This window comes from Carcharodon carcharias, chromosome 15 (genome assembly GCF_017639515.1).
Source record: "Carcharodon carcharias isolate sCarCar2 chromosome 15, sCarCar2.pri, whole genome shotgun sequence".
Lineage (NCBI taxonomy): Eukaryota > Metazoa > Chordata > Chondrichthyes > Lamniformes > Lamnidae > Carcharodon > Carcharodon carcharias.
In genome coordinates this window covers 50,397,583-50,409,631 of record NC_054481.1, presented here as the reverse complement: position 1 = coordinate 50,409,631, position 12,049 = coordinate 50,397,583, and the positions used below count along the sequence as shown (strand labels likewise).

Sequence of the window (12,049 nt, the reverse complement as noted above, 5' to 3'; positions counted from 1 at the left end):
TGTGTTTCCTTTAGTTAGTACTGTAGACAGATAGAAAAAAGTATTTTTAAAATTTAGCATGCAACATTATCTTTCTGGAGACTTCTGTGGTTGGCTATTTTGTTCGCCACATTTTCTTTCTCTCAGTTTCCTCACAGCAAGTGATTCTGGCCAAGAGGGTAAACAGGCAATCAACTTCAATGAAAGAAAAGGAGGAAGAAACGAAGAAAAGGAAGAAAGGAAAGAAACACATTTACAGCTGAAAACACTAAGAGCCACTGAGACTTCTAAATAATGAAATGAAAACTAGTAAAGTGAAAGAAAGAATATAAAGCACCTTTCATGATCTTGGGATGTCCCAAAGCATTTTACAGCTAATGAAGCATTTTTGAAATGTAGTCACTGTTGCAATGTAGGAAACCCGGCAGCCAATTTGCACACAGCAAGCTCCCACAAACAGCAATAAAATAAATAACTTGATTTTTTTTTAATAATGTTGGGTGAGAGGTAAATATGGGCCAGAACTCTATGGCTCTTTTTCAAATAGTGCATGGAATCTTTTACAGTTCACTGAGAGGATAGTCAGGGCCTCAGTTAACTTCTCAATCATGACATGGCTCTCTTGATAGTGCAGTCCCCTTGTACTGCATCAGGAGTGCCAGCCTAGATTTTGGAGTAGGATTTGATCCCGTAACCTCCTGAGTCAGTCAGAACCACCAAGCTAAGGCTGGCATGTTAAACAGGGTTAAAGATGGAAACCTGGGGCATGTGAGCAACAAATAGAGAAATGAGTGTTGTACATGTAGGTGCAGGGAGGAGCTAAACCTTGAAAAGATGCTTCATACTTTCCTTTATCCTCACTATCTTTCATCAGTTTTCTCCCTCCTGCTTAACCCCCACTCATTTTATATATAGGAAGAGAGGCAGTCATCATCAAGAAGGTATTCAACACTGTGCAAGGTCCTGATCTTGCCTTCAATAGGCAGCACTTGCTTACAACAGTTGATGGATAACCATTATGGGTGTGCCACCTATATCAGAGCTCTACTCAATACTGACCAGCTGAGGTCAGCTACCGCAACACAGACTATGGATCAGCTCTAGGCCTTTCTGGCCTGAACGGGTCCAATACTCACGGTCTTAACTGGCCCAACCATTGGAGAGCTACTAATTCACTCTACAATAATCAGCATGTACTGTACTTGATGTTAGTCCATTCATACATCAACAACTCCGAGAAGTTATTTATTGGTATGGATGGGGCAGCACAAAAGTGGCATTAGGTTGGTTACATATTCGAGGGCTTATTCCGCCAATTTCTGTCAGTTAGAGGTTGTTATTTATCACAAGTGCTTATCCATAGATCATTGCAATTTATTTACGGACAGAAATTTACTCCAAGGATAATGCCTCTGTTAAACTGGCAGAAAGAGTAAATTAACACAGGAACAATTTGCATTATACAGTGCCTTAAAGTATCAAAACAACCTAAGGCAGAGGCACAAGTCACAATGGACAGGATTTCCCCCTGGTCGGGCTGGCATGGCAAGCAGGCCGGGGAACGGCCGCAAGACCGACTGCCGCCCGCAATCGGGCTCTGACCGTGATTTCATGCTCCTGGCCAATTAACAGCCAGCCAGTGTGAAAGGCACGGTCGAAGCCTCAGCGCTGCCGGGGTGGGGGGGGGGGAGGAGCGTGCAGTATGTGCATGCGCAGGGGAGTGTGCACTGGCAGCTCCCTGAAGGCACAGAGCTGCCTCAGGGAACTGAAGGATTTTAAAATAGAAAGTAAACTTGTTACACAATATATAAACATGACCCCACATGTGACTCGGTCACATAAAGAGGGACATGTGAGAAAGGATGTTAATAAATTTTATTTTTTTAGTTACCATTGGAAACCTCATCCCGTCCGATGATGAGGTTTCGTTAAAAATGCAAAGGCTGCCTGGCCTATTCACCTGCCCACCAACGGAACGGTTGAGCGGGCAGTGAAAACCACTACTGAATTAATTAATTGAGGACCTTAGTAGGCCTCTTAATTGTCAGCAGGCACTGCTGCCTCTCACATGTGCCCGCCAACCAGAAGGTCGTGTGGGGAAACTCAGCCAACATCATCGTTCACTATTTCACTCCAGTTCAGGCCAGGCGCGCACCTGCCTGCGCAATAAAAAATTCTGCCCAATGTGTTAGGAAATCAGCTGGTGACATGACTAACAATCATTCCTAGATCATGTACAAAATAAACAGACATTGTGGTTGCAGTAGTTTTATTGGTGCCTTTGCTATGTAATGCTGTCACACATTTTTCTTTAATGGAAAATGAATGCTTCAAAAGCAAACAGTGCATGGTTATTCAAGACCCTATTTTCATGCTTCATCCTGTTTGCAAGAGTGTAACCAGCACAACAAGCACCCCTTGGAATATCTGTTACTGGTTTGCATATGACCAGTCTGATTACAGATCAATCAGATTCTTATTCCCATTTTCTGCTCCCTAAATGTTGCTTTGACAAATACCCAGCAGAGCCTGGAAATAAAGGAGCAGGAAAAGTTTGGACTGATAATAAAAATCTGTGGCTATTTGTACCACAGTAGACAATGCAGCAGTTAACTATTAAAATATCGCAGCTGAATTGACTTGCAGGGTCACAAATCAAGTTATATTTGGTATGTATGTGAAACTGGGTAGCAGAGTCAAAATCCTGGAACTCCCTCCCTAACAGCACTGTAGGAGTCTCTTCAGCATTCAGACTGCAGCAATACAAGGAGGCCCACCAGCATTTTCTTAAGGGCAATACGGGATGGGCAATAACTCCAGCGTCGCCCACCTCCCAATAATGAATTTTTAAAAACCTACTTATGATTCCTATCGACTGAAACTAGAGGGGAGAGGATACCCTCACCTGAATTCCACTCCCAATTCAACTCAAAATGTGCCAAATAAATAAATAAATAGGGCTTCTCACCTTGGTGCTCCTCGATTCTCAAAAGGGTTGTGTGCCATTAGCGACAGTATAAGGCTATCATTCGTCAGCAATCTTCCTGCCAGGTGGATTAACCATTCATTTTGTTCATAGGTCTGGAAAGATAATAGAAACAAAACTAAATTTATTGCCACACACTTACCCAGAGATCATAAGAAAGTAATTTGGGGAACCGCTGCATGGAAAGGGAGGGGAATCAGCCTTGTTTGCTCTCCCGACTAATACATATTGACCCATCTGCAAAAAATACACTTATATGGGTGTTGGGTGAGAGCAGCACTGGGCTTAGCTACAATGGTATTCATGGTCAAATAGGTTCCTGTCTAGGTTTATGCATGAAAAAATGAATAGGTGCCTGAGGACTGCCAGAATCCAATTTAATGATCGGACATGGTTAGCTGTCTTCAAGAAATGGAAATAGTCTTCACTACTACAAAATGTGAGATTTTGAACTTCTGTATTTTCCTACAACATCCCTTATTGCATATTAAGCAGTCTGTTACAGTCATAGATGTCGTAGTTTATGAAGCAGTATTATTTATTGAGGGATGATTTCCTCTGTTTTGCAGTCAATGAAGAACTCCACTTCATTGCTTCAAGATAGTGCCATGGAATCTTTTGCATCCACTCAGGGTCGTCGGGGCGGTGGGGGTGGGGGGGGGGGGGGGGGGGGGGGGGGGGGGGGATGGGGTGGTGGTTGGCAGGCCCATGGGTTAATAAGTCAATAGAAAGATAGCACCTCTGTTTGTGCAGTACTTTCCACAGTACTGCACTGGATTATCAGTCTAGAGTTTGTTCTCAGGTGGGACTTGGACCAGCGACCTTCTGACTCAGAGGTAGGAGTGCTGCCCACTGAGACATGGCTGGATGAGTGCAGCTCCATCAGCACTCAAGAAGCTCGCTTGATTGGCACCCCATCCACAAACATTCACTCCTTCCACCAAAATGCACAGTGGCAGCAGTGTGCACCATCTACAAGATGCACCGCAGAAACTCCACAGATGCATAGGAACATCATTACCTGCAATTTGCCCTCCAAGACACTCACCAGCCTGACTTGGAAATATATCGCCATTCCTTCACTGTTGCTGGGTCAAAATCCTGGAAATTCCCACCCTAACCGCACTGTGGCTGTACCTACACCACATGGACTGCAGTGGTTCAAGAAGGCAGCTCAACATCACCTTCTCAGGGGCAATAAGGGATGGGCAATAAATGCTGGCCTAGCCAGGGAAACCCACATCCCATGAAAGAAAAAAAAGAAAAATCTAGTTAATCTCAGCAGCCTTGGAGCAAGATTTCCACACAGAATTACAAGATAGACAGGATGAGCTTCAACGAGATTGGAAAACAGGCTGAGGTATTGTTGATGGGTTCACGCATGACAATCTTCCAGAAGTTAAGATAAAGTCTGTACCTTCAGACTAATACAAGGCCAATAACCTCAGAACTACAAGTTGTATTCTATAAGAGCATAAGAAAAGTCTAGAGAGGGGAAAGGCTGTTCAACTGATTGACTTTCAACACTCTAGTAACCAACTCCCTCACTGTTACATCTAACTGCACTTTGAATGTCCCAATGATGCTGCCTTTCCTAACCAAGCCTGTTGAATTACTGGATATAGTCACCACTCCTTAATTCAGAATGTCTTTAGAATGTAGTAACAGGACCATTCAGCCCCTCAAGCCTATTTTATAATTTAATGCAATATTGGCTAAGCTGTATTTTAGCTGTATCTCAACTCTATTTACTCCACTCAGTTCTGTTACCCTTAATACTGTCGCCTAACAAAAATCTACCAATCTCAGTTCTGACGTCTCCTACTGGCCTATGTCTATCACAAATGTTGTTTTCCTCTATAACATTGATTTTCTTAGCTAAAGTATTTAATTAGATGTGAAGTACTATGAGACACCCTGAGGGTCGCATAAGAAACTTGAAATACAAATTCTTCTTTTTCCATTGATTGAAGCCATATCTCTTCTTTCCTTAGAAGTAATATTGTGTGTGTATTTTATGACCTCAGAACTCTAATAATTCTTACTTTTCTGTCCAAATATTTGAGACATCCTATCATCAGGATTATTCAGTGTTCACTCTTGTAGAATCTAATAGAGGGGGGAATTAGGAGGATTTTATTTTTATCCAGAGAGTTATTAGGGTCTGGAATGCATTGCCTAGAAGGCTCCTGGAGGCAGATTCAATAACAGTTTTCAAAAGGGAGTTGGATAAATGCTTGGAGGGCAAAATACCTGCAGAACTATGGGGGGAAAGCCAGGAGTGGGACTAATTATATAGCCCTTTCAAAGAGCCGGCACAGACAAGATAGGCCAAGTGGACTGCTTCTCTGTTGTTGATTGGTATGGTGAAATTGTAAATGTGTTCCTTTATACATGTCTCTGATTTTATTTCAAATAGCAAATATAGCAGTTTTGCATATAACAGTATATATTTTTTATTTGTTCATGGGATTTGGACATTGCTGGCTAGGCCAACATTTATTGTCCATCCCGAATCACCCTTGAGAAAGTAGTGGTGAGCTGCCTTCTTGAACCCCTGCAATCTATATGGTGTAAGTACATGCACAGTGCTGTTTGGGAGAGAGTCCCAGGATGTTCACTCAGCGATAATGAAGGAATGAAGGAACAGTGATATATTTCCAAGACAGGATAGTGTGTGACTTAGAGAGGAACTTGTGCGTAGTGGTGTTTCTAGGTGCCTGCTGCTTTTGTTCTTCTAGGTGGTAGAGATCACAGGTTTAGAAGGAGCTGTCGAAGGAGCCTTGGTGAGTTGCTGCCAATGCATCTTGTAAATGGTACATACAGCTGCCACTGTGCGTCACTAGAAGCTTTAAGGTGGTGGATGTATGCTGATCAAGTGGGTTGCTTTTTCTTGGATGTTGTTAAGTTTCTTGAGTGCTGTTGGAGCTGCATTTAGCTGACAGATGAGGAGTGTTCCATCACACTCCTGGCTTGTGCCTTGCAGATGGGCAGGTTTTGGGGAGTCAGAAGGTGAGTTACTCTCCACAGAATTCCCAGCCTCTGAGTGGTCAAGTAGCCACAGTATTCATGTGCCTTGTCCAATTAAGTTCCTGGTAAATAGTGACATCAGAGAGTTGATGGTGGGGTATTCAGCAATGGTAATATCATTGAATGTTAAGAGGAAATGGTTAGATTCTCTCTTGTCAGAGATGGTCATGGCAGGTAATTGTGTGGCATGAATATTACTTGCCACTTCTCAGCCCATTTGCATTAATTAATTCCCAGAGCAGATTTAAAAAATAAATAAACTGTCAGTACTATACTGTCATATATAATCCTGGATCCATATTGCTGTGTTACCCTTTCTTCTATCCTGCCCCTTGCATATCCTGAATTTTCATCACTCCACAGTGATGGCCATGCCCTCAGCTGCCGAGGGCCTAGATTATGGAACCCCCCCACCACCACTAAACCTCCCCACCTTCCCCTCTTCCTTTAAGATACCTCCTAAAGCCTAAACTCTCACTAAATGTTTGGTCACCTAATATCTCTTCATGAGGTCAGTGTCAAATTAATTTAATAATCACTCCTGTGAAACATCTTTCGATATTGTACTGTGTTAAAAGCACTATATTAATGCAAGTTATGGTATAGTGACAAAATATCATACTCAAAGTAGACTAAGAAGAGTGTTACAATTATGAGGTTTATAAGATTGTTATGTTTTGTGGTTGTGTCTCGAAGGTAAAATGAAGGAGGTCCTGTTCCAAAGACTGCCTGACAACAAGCCTGAATTGTTTGATTGTTAGAGATTAAAGGGGGCCTAGATTATTTTACTAGGAAAAAGAGGCATGATGTTTACACTTGGAGACAATGGCAGCAGCATTTTGTGTAATCAGTGGACAGACTATGAGTCTCCAAAGTCCCAGAAAAATGTTGAAAATGTCAGGTTGTAAACAATTGTGCTTTAAACTGTTGTTTACTTCCAATATAAAAGCGACTTGGTGTCTCAAGGATGGCTAATCAACATTTCTACCTGGATACAAAGCCCATGTGATTCATGTTGCTATGAAGGTAGACTTTGAGAGGGGATGGGTTTTTAGATATTCCTGAAAGCTTACAGATGAGGTTACTTTGCCAGGGTCCAGGAGTGAGAGAGCAGCTACAGGCCAAAATTTTCTGTCTTTCGCCATGCTTGGGTTGGAAAGACCAAATTCGTTAGGAGTTAAAACAAAGCTGGAAGTTTTGCCTAAATTTAGTCAGAGGAAGAAAGAGTCCAGCAAAACATGCAGTGCGAAAGCCAGTTCTAGTGTTAAAAGTTTCCAGGCTGGGAAAGGAAAACATTGGAAATAAACCCTCGGGAGCTAAGAGTCATTTTGGACTGGTTCCGGGAGAATTGAATGTCTACTTAAAGGACAGTGTAACGTATACCTGATAGTGAGTTTTTCAATTGTGTTAGAAGTTCTGCTCAAGTACAAGTTGCCTAAAAAAATTAGTGTTTGGTCAATGGTGCTTTCATTCTATTTGTTACCGAAAACATCTTTTTTTTCTTTCATGGGATCCAGGTGTCACAGGCAAGGCCAGAATTTGTTGCCCATCCCTAATTACCCATGAACTGAGTGGCTTGCTTGGCCATTTCAGAGGGCAGTTAAGGGTCAACAATGTTACTGTGGGTCTGGAGTCACATGCAGGCCAGACCAGGTAAGGATGGCAGATTTCCTTCCCTAAAGGGCATTAGTGAACCAGATGGCTTTTTACAACAAATGGTGATGGTTTTATGGTCACCATTACTGAGACTTGCTTTATATTCCAGATTTATTAATTAAACTTAAATTCCACCAGCTACACCAACGTCTCTCCTGATGAATGTGAAATCTTGTGTGACTGTTCAGCTATTAACTGGAAGTTCAAAGTTCTTTTTAAAAGTAATCAGTGGGGGTGGGGTGGGGGATTGTAACAAGAGCAATCGTGGTGTTATAAAAAATGCTATAAAGAATGAAAAAGACCTGGCAGTGAGAATAAGACCTAAGCTCAACTTTCGGGTTCATCCAATGATCTTATGTTTTATAACACTACTTGCTGAGCTCGGTTACTGTCGAAACGATCAATTCACTGCCAGCCATCTAATAAGCTATAATTACATCTGTAAAAAACACATTAATATCCAGCACTTCAATGATAGAAATATGATATCTACAAGGTAACAAAAACAGAAAATGCTGGAGAAACTCAGCAGGTCTGGCAGCATCTGTGGAGAGGGAAACAGAGTTAACCTTTTGAGTCCAGTATGATTCTTCTTTGAAAGAAGATGCGGCCAGACCTGCTGAGTTTTTCTAGCACCTTGTTTTTTATTTCAGATCTCCAGCATCCAGTCTGGTTTCCTACTGCCTGGGGATTCCAATGGCCAGGAAAGAAAGCTGTGCAGAGAAAATAAATAGATATAAGATAAAATAAGGAAGTTTGATTAGAAGGGATAAAATATGTGGAAGAACAAACTAGAATTGCCAACTCTCCAGGATTGCACTGGGGTCACAGGAATTGAAGATTTATCTCCAATTAACTGCTACAAGTAATGCAGGAGCAGATCACAGGGGCAATAAAAAATTCTATTTCATGAAAATAATTTTGTGAATACTTTTACTACAAAAGTATTGGATGTGGGAATAAAGGGAATTTCACTGACAGTCAGTTAATAAAGAGTCAATTCACTTTCTGATTGGGAATGCAGTGCAGCATGAGGATGAGCATGTTCTGATGAAGAGTCGTACAGACTCGAAACGTCAACTGTATCCTTCTCCGCAGATGCTGTCAGACCTGCTGAGTTTTTCCAGGTATTTTTGTTTTTGTTCTATATTTCCAGCATCTGCAGTATTTTGCTTTTATCTTACATGAGGATGAGCATGTTGGACATCCAATGGCGAGAGCTTGGGGGTGGGGACACCATCGTGATTGGCATGTCGGTGGCCAATGACAGGAAAACAGGGATGCAGTGCTTGTATACAGGACGCCATGCGATGACATCTCCAGAAATAAGTCCAATCGGAGTTGGTAACCCTAGAGTAAACTGGGAGAATCAGAATTGAACTCTAAATGTTTTATTATTTTAAGTTTTGGCATAAGTTCTTTGCTTGTGATTTGCAGCGGAATTGCAATTATTCTATATTATGAAACAACATACACGCTGGATTTAAGCAGTATAGGTTTACAGTACAATTGTTATGCAACTTCTCCAGGGCAGTTTACATGAAGTAATCGGGAATGGATTAATAATTATGGTTGACAAGTTTGTTGATAAGTCTATTTGATGAATTAAGTGGTCTGATGGAAGTAAATAGAAAAACAGAAAGAAAGAACTTAGCTGCTTCCATTTGTAAGAGGCTGGCAAGTCTTAGGAAATGGCTCATGCAAAGACACCAGATGTGGAGAAATCGCAAGAGTCATCATCAATAAATCTTTCAACAATTCAGGACCTGCCAGCAAATACTGATTACACACAAACAGCATAACTTAATGACTTTAATCAACAAAATTAAACATGTCAACACAGTGGGAGATACAGTTCAGTGGTTTAGTGGCACAGGGCATGCTTTGCAAGAATTAGATTCAGTCTCTGACGCCTCCAACTAATTTGACAGTACAAATCTTTTAGGCTCTGCTAAATTGATGATGATAGCATTTCTCTGTTTGCTTCTATGTTTATACGGCAATGAAACATATTACCATGTGACCTAGTCATATCAGCATCATGTCTCTATCATGCTAATAGATAAATGCCTGGAGAATGGCCCTGGAGTTTTGTCGTGACTGCAGATTCATGGCTCCAAGTGCAAGTTACTTTCTACGCAGGATCATTTTCTCTTGAAACTCTAGGGGACAGTGTAGTAATGCAGCAACTTGAACCCGCAAGGCTTTAACTGTGCCAAGGAAATTACATCTCGGCTGAACATTCATGTGTTGATAATCAAAAGCCAATAGCCATGTAAGCTCTAGGAAACCCCAACATCATTGTTAATATCATAATTTTAATATCAAGTGCTGAAAAGTATGTTAAGTTTGACGAAAGCTGAATCTGGAGAATGCACAAACTATCGTTCAGGGCTGGGGAATGACCTCAGGCTATGGTGTCGCTGCAATGATTAAAAACATTTGCTTAAGGTTCAGATCATTGTTTAAAAATCTGAGTTGGAATAACAATGTTAAGGCAAATTAATAAAAAGGAAAAGCAGAAGGGTAATCTGGCAGCCCAACCACCTCCAGTATACCCAACCTCCGATGTGGTTAAGGGAAAAGCTGGATAAACACATGAGAGAGAAAGGAATAGAAAGATAAATTCATGGGGTTAAATTATGTAGCATGGGAGGAGGCTCATGCAAGCATAAACACCAGTGTGGATCTGTTGGACCGAATGGCCTGATTCCGTATACACTCTATATTAATATGTGATTAGAATATATTTTGACCATGACCCCTTTGCCGGAGGTAAAGAAGCAAGTGAGAGATTGTGAAAGACTGATGGAGGTAGAAGAAGGAGGACGGGGGGAAGATGAGGAGGTGAGGTAGAGGATGAAATGTTCTGTGCCTCAAGAAGATAAATATATCATCTAATCTGGTGTTCAGTCACCCAGATCAGCAAGATTCCAGGTTCAAGTCCTGATGTGTACAAATGATTGATGTCAATCAGTTCAAAAAATGGGAGAGCTGCAAAGTCCCTGAGCAGAATAGAGATTTCTGTTCCTCAACACAGGAGGAGGCCATTTGACCCATTATGCCTCCGATGGCTCTTTAAAGGAGTTATCCAATTGGCTCCCCTCATCTGCTCTTTCGGCATGTTGCTACAAATGTCTCCTTTTCAAGTATATCGTTAATACCCTTTTGAAAATTATTATTGAATCTGCCACCGCCACTTTTTCAGGCAGCACATTCCAAATCATAATATCGCACTGTGTAAATTTTTTTCCCTCATTTACTACCCCCCCCCCAGATCTTTTTGCCAATTACCTTAAAACTATGTTCTGCCAGTGGAAACAATTTCTCTCCATCTACTCTATCAAAACCCTTTATAATTTTGAACACCTCTCTTAAATCTCCTCTTAAGCCTCCGGAGTGAGAGATTTATGATCTTACGCCCAAGTCTCCTGGGGAATATAGGAGAGTTGGTAGTTCTGCATGTTAAGTGGTGTCCAAACCAAACAGAAAAAAACAAAATGTTGGGATCCTATGGTGAAAGGCCACAAACAAATAACTCCCGAGCTTGTTTTCATCACCTCTAGGTATAAAAGCTTTAAATTCAACAGAAAAAAAACCCGATTTGCACATAAAACAATCAGCACTTCTTTATAAGGAACATGTGTGGGTAATTTAGGGGAGGGAGGGGTGGGGAACTCCATCAACATCTGTTTTGATTTGTTAGAATAAGTTAGAAATCTAGTTAAATGTTAATGCTGATATTTCCCTATTGTTTGATGGCAGCCTATTGCTAGAATACAGATGTTAATCAGCAGTATGCGAACTGGCCTTTCATTTTTGCCCATTTAGGTGAGGCATTTCAGGTAATGGGGCAGGATATTTTTCCACTTGTGGCCATCCGGTGTGAGAATCAGATTTGAAGGCCAGGCACAGCACACAGTTTATCTACTTCCATTCTTCACAACAATCTACTGTAACCTTGAACTTCTGTCTAAGATAACGTTCAGTACCTATTTTCATTTCTCTCAATGAACCTTGGGGCCCTTTGACTGACAGCGTTGACAATTTGGACATTTATGTGCTATGGGCTAACACCCAATAAGAACTGGACTGGGATTATTTTGGTTCATTTTATGTGGAAAGTAGGAACAAATTGCATTTATATAGCATCTTTCATGACCTCAGGAAGCCCCAATGCATTTTACAGCCAATGAAGGGTATATAAAGGGTAGTCACTATTATCATGGGAGCCGTACCACCTGTAGACAGAAGAGATTTCAATCCCATCAATCTGGGCTGGCTTCCAAACTAGGGTAAGAGTTGAAAGACCACTGTTATAAACCTCTTTTACAGTAATCAATCAGTCCACCCAAAATCAAGTCTTTAGAAGACAGTCATGTCATCAAGTTGTTTAAA

At 41.3% G+C, this 12,049-nt stretch overlaps 1 protein-coding gene across 3 annotated transcripts in view; it reads right to left on the bottom strand.

Annotated features, from left to right (window-relative positions):
- Nucleotides 1-12,049, bottom strand: part of lmf1 (lipase maturation factor 1) — a 662,806-nt gene that overhangs the window by 25,033 nt on the left and 625,724 nt on the right. For all 3 annotated transcript variants that reach the window (XM_041206706.1, XM_041206707.1, XM_041206709.1), the window contains one exon: nucleotides 2,948-3,060. In XM_041206706.1, the coding sequence (XP_041062640.1) occupies nucleotides 2,948-3,060 (113 nt within the window). The remainder of the gene's footprint in view (nucleotides 1-2,947; nucleotides 3,061-12,049) is intronic.